At 41.4% G+C, this 8,597-nt stretch overlaps 1 protein-coding gene across 5 annotated transcripts in view; it reads right to left on the bottom strand.

Annotated features, from left to right (window-relative positions):
- Positions 1-8,597, bottom strand: part of odf2a (outer dense fiber of sperm tails 2a) — a 57,100-nt gene that overhangs the window by 6,697 nt on the left and 41,806 nt on the right. For all 5 annotated transcript variants that reach the window (XM_078270918.1, XM_078270917.1, XM_078270916.1 and 2 more), the window contains 3 exons: positions 8,318-8,418; positions 1,292-1,454; positions 309-434 (listed from right to left, as the gene is read on the bottom strand). In XM_078270918.1, coding sequence (XP_078127044.1) covers positions 309-434; positions 1,292-1,454; positions 8,318-8,418 — 390 coding nt within the window. The remainder of the gene's footprint in view (positions 1-308; positions 435-1,291; positions 1,455-8,317; positions 8,419-8,597) is intronic.

Here is an 8,597-nt window from a genome sequence, read left to right as displayed (position 1 = left end):
TACATACATACATATACACACACACACATACATATATATATATATATATATATGTGTGTGTATATATATATATATATACACACACACACACACACACACACACACACACACATATATATATCTCTCTTTCGGTTCAGGCACCGTTTTAAAAAAAGTACCATTGTATCATGTTGTTTAAGAGCATTAAAATGAGAAAAAATAATGGGACAAAAAGAAATCAAGGGACATTTAGAATAGATAAAAATGTGCGATTAATTGCGAGTTAACTATGATCGTTTGACAGCACTACTAATAATGAAGGCCTTTACCTCCTCTTTGCTGTGTCGCAGTTGGTTTATTTCTGAGGTAGTCCTGCTAAGTTGAGTCTCTAGGTCCAGTATCTTGGACTGGGTGGAGCGTTCTTTAGTGGCAGCAAGTCCTCTGGTCTCTGACATCTGAAGATAAATAATAATAATAATAATAATAATAAATCTTATTTACAGAGCATTTTTCAAAATCCACGTTACAAAGTGCTTCACAAAACAATAAAACGGACCAGTCATACAATTTAAAACAAAACAAATGGAACTATTTGGTGTATAAAAACCTGTACAGTGTAGGTAAGAGTAGAAAAAACATTTAAAAAGAATAAAAGACAGTTCAAAGGAGGTTCAAGCTCAAATAAAATAAGGAAAAGCTCTTTGATAAAAGTTTGACACATTGTCATAATAATTACTGGGCCCTTTGTGATCCGATCACTCAGATCAGGTTAAAACCAGGTCAAAACAGGGGCATTAAGGGCCGCCTACTTATGTGTGAGCAGAACTATGTACCCATTCAAAGTATTTCTCATGTCACAGAAATCATGTGGGAATCATGTGTTTTGGATGGTATTATCATACTGTCGCTCATACTGTCAGCGCTGTCTGGAATAAGCCGGCGAACTAAGGGGTCAAACCGGCGGCCTATCAATTCTTCAATCTAGAGGCCCCCGTTATTTTGTTATTTACTGTAAATGCTTTTGTTATGAAGCGACAAAACCGGGAAATGTTGGGTCTTAATCAGCAGTAACTCAACATGACTCTTATAAGCGAACATGAAATATAAAATAATAATAATATAGACATAATATAGAAACTAAACTTCAAACCACAGAGATTCAGTTAGAAGCTACTAACGTACTGTGAGCTGAACACACAGAGTCCGAAGTAATCCTGATCTCATAATTATGAGATAAGGTGTCTAGTTTTCTTTTGTGAATGCAATGCACTTCCGTAGAAAACTCTAGTGAGACCAATGTTCAGTTTCAGACCTGTTGGCGAGCATCACCCAGAGCCCCCTCCAGCTTTCGGCTTAGCAGCGAACATTCTCTTGTTTTTTCTTCCAGACGGAGCTGATTGCTGTGGATGGTCTCTTCCCGTTTGGCAATGACCACTAGCAGGTCGCTGTTCTGACTGCTAGCCTCCTCCAGTTTTCTGCAAGATGAGACAAGACAGGAAAGCAACAATAAACAGTCAGAAACCGCTGAAAAAGGAGCGAAAAAAAAGTAATCTGTAGCTGCTGTAATTCTATAAAAACTCCCACCAATCAAACTACAACAGTTGACTTAATGTTAATATATGGATATATATATATTATCAAATCATAATTTTAACATTTTCAAATTACAGTAGTTGGATACAATCTTGCCACGCACCCCCTGGCAACTCCAGAAGTACCCATTGGGCTACATGTTACCCTGGTTGGGATGACTGAGTTAGAGGACAAACTACAGTAAACACTGACATAGCTTTATAGCGATGGCGACAGCTGAGGGAGCAGAAAGGCATGAAAAGTAAACCCCGGTGGATTTATGAGGACCACTGTTAAATGCTCCTCAGATCTCTGCAGGGTAAATCCAGACTATCTGTCCAATCTGAGTTTTCTGTTGTATGACTAGAGAGATAGATACTTTATTGATCCCCAAGGATCTTTTCTAAAACAACTTTTTAAGGTACACGTTCCACCAGAACAAGTTCCTTCCCGAGGGTATTTTGCAGCGACACAGCACGTTTTTCTCCCATCCTGAAATGCTGTGTAGACTAGCCAGACCCTCCTTCGCAGTGCTGTGTCACTTTATTGCTCAGCTTGTAACTAATGCTGTTGTTGTTAATGGTAGTCTATGTTAAAACAACACTATGTAACTTTCCCTCTTCGTTCCCCCTACAGGTTGTCTCATCGGAACTATAGCTCGTGCGGCTGTAGTTCCAATGACACAACCTGTAGGGGGACCGAAGAGGGAAAAGTTACATAAGGTGCTTTCCGACCGGATAGTACTTGTACTTTTTAGAGGAAAAGTACACTTCTAAGCAGTTCTAAGAACTACTCTCCCCCAAAATCTTTTTTTCTGTTTGCATTCCCACTGGCCAAGTGGCCATAGGGACTGGTAGGAGGGGTAAGGGAGTGACGCATGCACGGCAACGGTCTTTATAGCATCGTCACTAGACCTTAGCGCCACATACAACAACAAATGATGCTAATACTTGTGCACTTTTCCTATATTAAATGCACGTCCATTCTCGTAGTAATTCACGTAATGTTTTGCTCAACACAGATGGGGCTTTATTACACTCGGAACAGACCCCGCCTCTGCCTGCTACGCTGTGGACGTGTGTGTGTGTGTAGACGCTTGTGGAGTTTAACTCCGAAAAGACAGTTAACCACAGGTTCCCGTTAATCTTATGATGGACATGTGTTGTGATATTTAAACAAACGAACCGTCAACGGCGAAATAAAAAACCCTCTTATTTACGAGAGCGGTCTGAGAGACCTCCAGCTTACCGCGAGGTGTCTGAGCATGACTGGCCGAGCGATGATCTAGACGCCGGGGCAGGCGCTTGCTGGCTGTCGCCTCACTTGATGGAGCTTCTGAACTCCGAAAACTTTTAAGCAAATTGTCAATTCGGCATCAATTTTCGCAAGACTACCTATATTCGAAATCTAAACAGTTAATTTCTCGCCTAAAACGTTGTCAGAAGTGAATTTAATGATGAATAAGATGGTGAAAATTGTTAAAAATGTCCCGTTGTTGCTTTGTCTGCAAGTTTCCGAGTTGGCAGTGGGCGTGACTTATAAGTTCGACCAATCAAGTACACCTAGGAAAAGGGAAAAGACCCTGCTCTGAAGTAGGAGCTAAAAAAGTACGCTACTGAGGCCAACTTAAAAATCCCCAAATTTTTCCTGTCGGAACACGACAAAAAAAGTGTTCTAGTAACGTTTAGTTCTAAGAACTGCAAAAATCCCTCCGGTCGGAAAGCCCCTATAGTGTTGTTTTAAGCTAGTTCTGAACATGCTTGGCTTCTTAACTATGTTCTCCTTACTATGCAAAGTCACTTTATGACACTAACATTACACACAGAAGAATAAGGAGAAGAAAAGTTAATGTGTTTGTAAACATGAATGATTACTTTCTTGTTACTGCTAGGGCAGTCTCAGTGACCGGTTTTCAACATAAAAACTTCAGAAAAATGAACACCCTTTGTTTTTGTTAAAACCTTCCTCAAAAAGCAGGCAGAGGAAGCTAAGGAAGGTGGCTACTGACTGGCTGAAGTCTGATGTGACGTCGGGTAGTGTTTCTCGAAAAATTGACTCGGTCTCAACTTTTTGCCACAGGCCGCTGCATTTCTTTCTGGCTACCCCCCCCCCCGCCACAGCCTAAATGCACTACCCCCATTCAAAATGAATGGAGAGACCTGCGTTTTCACCACACCGTCTGAGGCTGATGCCAGCAATGTGAACGCACGCTAGCAATCAACTTTTATAGGCACAGAAAATCTAGCAATTCTTCAGCGTAATCTCGTGATATTGCAATAACCCAGCTGCCGTTCAAGGTAACAAAATAGTTTACAAGAGCACAAAGTTCTTCATAGATTGCTCTCAAAGTGCACCAGATTGATGCATGTAACTTTAAAATGTACAAACTTTTCTGCAAGGAGAGTATTGCTCTAGGCCCTCCTAGAGAGTGAAAATAGGCTATTTTGTCATATGCCAATATATATCTATATCGCAGAAAAAAAGAAGTCAGTTTTTTTCAATATCTTTCAGCCCTAATTACAAGAAAAACTGTGTCTGTGACAGAGATGGGTGTATGTGATTCAAAATAACTTCCCGTGGTAGTGATAGCACCTTGGAAAAATTGACCTACAGGATGGCATTTTAAAATAAATGTAATTATTAGTAAAACCAAAGAAATCATCATCCCTTTCCTCCTGGAAAATTTCCAGTACACGTTTTTTTATTTATTTTGTTTGTCCTGTTGTGATTGATTGGTTGCAGTAGATGGAAACCCATTAAATTCCTCATCATAGCTCTCCTCTGCAAACAGTTACAAGAGGCCTTTACGTTGTTGCTCCTCCACTTCTTCTGCTGTGGGGTAGCAGGGTTTCAGTCTGGAGATGTTAACTGTTTTGCAGTCCTCTCCAGTGTCCTCCAGCACAATGAAATAGTTGACTGGCTGTTTGCTGCATGATCCTATGTGGTCCTTGTCATTTAGGAGCCAGTTTAGCAGCAAACAATTTTTCGGCTTTTGAGAGAGGGGTGAGCATGCAGCCACACGCTTTTCTTTCAACTCCAACCGTGCTTTGTGTACGTTTTTTCCCCACAAATTCTTGCATGAGCAATTGCTGTGCAATTTTGGGTATGGCAGTTAGTCTGGTGGGCCAGGTCTTGGCAGGGACATAGCTTCTAGGAGTCCTTGGCTAGGGGTCCAGGTTAGGTTATTTTTGACACAGATTCTGCTTGTAGCTTTTTTCAGGGTAAAAAGCTCAACCCATTGGGGAATAGTAGTCGACAAATAAATAAATTAATAAACTGAAATTGTCTGAAATGGACCCATTTAAGAAAGGTCTGTTGAAGCTTTCTGGCTACTCTCCTGCTTTAGGGTTTGTAGGCTTGACACACTTGACAGCCAGGCTCGGGTTATTTACAGCCGATACGTGGTTTTATGTGACATTTTGTCTGTACACCAAGTCCTCCATTATAGTGAATATGGTGGATGCATTCGCAACAACATCGCCCTTCTCAAGGATAGTCTGGTACAATACCTGGAAATGAAGATCTCACTGCTGTGCTTTCCATATGATCTCATCTGAAAAAAGGAAGATCTTTTATTGGGGTTGGTTTTGGGGTAGCTAGCAGGGTTGCACAGATGAGAGCGGCCGTTTGTCTCACCTGGGGCTGTGGACAGAGCATCAGAAACGGTATTATTTTTGTCCCATCTGCAATAGCAGCTGTGAACAATCTGCCTTGCTGACACAGTTGTGAGATGGGGTGGATGCATTCATTGAGATTTTGTGTACTGACTATGTTTGTATATTGCTATGTGTATATCTATATGTTGCTAGGTATTGCTATGTGTACTGCTTGTGGAAACGAATATCCCTCTAGGTGTAGGACCATAAATCTAAATCTATTTGCCTTTTCCGTTACGCCACAGCAAATGTGAACTCCTGTAGATGCAGGGCCTACCAGATCAGTCTGGTGTTGGGTTTTTGGGTCTTGAAGACCCAAACCAGTGAGGAGTGTTCTGTTACCATGATACAGAATCTCCCTTAAAGGTAATATGTCCACTGTCTCCAGTTTCTGGAGTGAAACTCTTAGGTTTTTGTGCTTCCAGCTAGCGGTCCGTATTTTCGTCCTCAGCTCGTTGTGATCCATTTTGTGAATCTGTGCGCATTCACAAGAGCTTAAATAGCTCGTTGTTCCCAATAAGCCTACCTGTGATTGTAGGGGGTGAGGTCAGGTGTGGTGCATGATGGGGGTGGGGGATGGTGCGATTTTTGTTGGGTCAGACCCATCTGCTAGCGATGGGGGGCAGAGACTGAGAGCTACATGGAAAAATATGCACCAAACAAGCCACTTTGAAATTTTGCTGTTTTCATGAATACAAAAGTTGGGTGACCCTCCCCCCTAGACTAAAAAACTTTGGGTGGCCCTCCCCTCAACAAAGAATAAAAAGACATGACCCTCCCCTATTTTCCTCCGGTGGTCCATTCCATAAATACCGAACGGTCCCTTAGAGGCCAGAATGTTGGACCCAAAATTAAGATTTCAATCTTAACTATAATTTTTCATGAATTGTGCATAAATACATTGATATTAAGAGTAAAACTCATTATAAACCAATCCCACCAGGATTTTGCATCCTTTTTTTGAGATTGTTGCAACCAAAAATGCCTGATTTTGCGGCAGCTTTTGTAAAAAAAAAAAAAAGAATTGCGATAAAAGTTGCAATGTCTTCTGTATTTTTGTTGCGATGAAATTGCGGGAGACAGTGAAAATTGCTGATTGATTTTTTTTGTATAATTCTTTAAAAAATAAAGAAAACTTGTTTCAGGGAGAATAAAACTGCTTTGGGTTAAGTGTTCCTAGTAACCCTACAAAAAAGCAGGAATGCTGCAAATGCTGGTATAATATGAAAATGGCTGGTGGATTTAAAACACAAAATAATAATTTACAATTGAATGAATCAAATTTGAACATATCTGTTAGTGGCTGGTTGATGTTCACTTTGTAAAAAGTTAATTTCCCATCCTGGCTTGGGACACGCATTCACTTAAGGTTTGATGAAGTACTATATATTGGCCTTAACTTTGTACTGCACTTACGATAACGAGTGTAGTTGCCCTCAACTTAAAGGCCGTTTAACAGTCGCCGTAGCTGAGCTCACGCGCGCCAATTTGACATCAAAATGACATAGATCTCGCTGGCGCACCAGGATTTTGAGTGTGCGACCAGAGGGCACGACATTAAGGTTTGTCCGGGACAAGTGGATTCTTTTGTAGGGCAAGTGGAAGAGAAATTTACTTGCCCCACTGGACAAGTTAAAACTCAAATAAAACAAAATAAAATGCCATGTTACTTCACGTTATTTGCCACTCATTACGTCTATGTTACCGGATTTCCCCACAATCCGGGGCAGTGGACTGCTAACGTTAGACCCAGCGGCAGTGGGTCAGTGGACCGCTAACGTCGGACGGACCGCTAACGTCGGACGGACCGCTAACGTCGGACGGACCACTAACTGTTCAGCTCATTCTCTGTAAGCGATGCAGCATAAAAGCACGGCGGAACCAGCAAGCCAGCCAGCCGGTGTTAGTTAATTAACATTAGCTTGCTAACTCCGCCTTAACGTTACCCCATCGCCACATCGTTCACAGAAAACGAGCCGAATACAGATGTCACTTGTGGCGATAGCAGTGTGTTTTGTGTGGATGAAGCATGAAGTCAATTTGACTCATTTAGCGGCTGGCTCTCTGCCTCGTAATGTTACTATTCCGCTGCTTGTTTTTCAGTCAGTTATTGTAAAACCTCAGCTCCGCGACTTGCCGGATTAAATATCAGGTAATAATCAACTGTAAAGTAGCTACACCTTTTAAAGGATCCCTTGGTAAATCAGCCTCTGTCGGGTAGAAAGTGAAATTGTAGAAAGAAAAAAAAAACGTTAACACATTAACATTTAGTGGCAAAATCCATTGTTATGTCTACAAAATTATTTTAGATATAATATAAGTTCAAGTCACCACTTGCACCGTGCAACGTATTACTTTGTATTATGAGTCTGGAGATCCTTCTTTCTTGTTGAAGGGGAAATCTATTGTTGGGACACGTTTGTTTCTACTGAATTTTATTAATGTTAATAGTGTTTGGATGCTTTCAATGGTTTGTTCGAATTCTGCATTAGCAAAACACACAAAAAAAATATAAAATGATAAATCTTTACCTGGACAAGTGACTTTTGTGCATGGACAAGTGAAACGTAAATGTACTTGTCCAAAGGACTAGTGCCTCAAAAAGTTAATGTCGAGCCCTGAGAGTGCTCTATTTTTTTCAGCGTATGCGACAAAGCGGAAACAGGAAGCATGAACGAGCTCGAGAGCAACTGGATGCCAGGACTCTCAAGGACTGCAAGTCTCTCTTGTAAACTTACTGGGTTAAGATGAGTTCTTTTATGGCGAATGAAAGGCTTGATCCGATGAAGTAGGTCATCGAATCAAATCGAAGCATTGACGTCAATGCTGCTGCCAGTTCAGCTGTTGTTTACCTTTTTCTTCTTCTTCTTCTAGTCCGTAGAAATAGCAAAGTCGCTAGCCTTTCCTCATTAGCGCCACCTCTGTTCAGGAGAAGACTGCAACTAGTGTCGCGACCACCACATGCGAGTATAAAAAGTTACGGCGCTCCCATGACGTCACACTGGCGCTCGACAGCTCGGCTGCGGCGAGTATACCCCACGTTTAAATCATCGTCTTACCGTAACACAAAGCGCCAAAGCCAGTGGAAAAAAGCAGAAGTGGTAACTGACCTTTCCAAACTCTCCACTCGCTGCTGAAGCTGTCTTTTCTCCTCCAGCAGCACCTTGTTGTTCTGTCTTAGAAGCTCTACTTGGCTGTCCTGGGTCTCCACCTAAACACAATAGACAAGTCCTTTATCAGATGACTTGGACTGTATATCCAAGTATTCAATGTCCTACTTAGAGCTGTTACTAAAACTAATTGCATGTGTGAAGTCTGACTAAAGGTTCTAGCAAGATGGATGTTGTACTTCAAAAACATCTTTAATGCCAGCTGAAATACATTTATTGG

This window comes from Sander vitreus, chromosome 16 (genome assembly GCF_031162955.1).
Source record: "Sander vitreus isolate 19-12246 chromosome 16, sanVit1, whole genome shotgun sequence".
NCBI lineage: Eukaryota > Metazoa > Chordata > Actinopteri > Perciformes > Percidae > Sander > Sander vitreus.
This window is presented reverse-complemented; position numbering and strand designations above follow the sequence as displayed.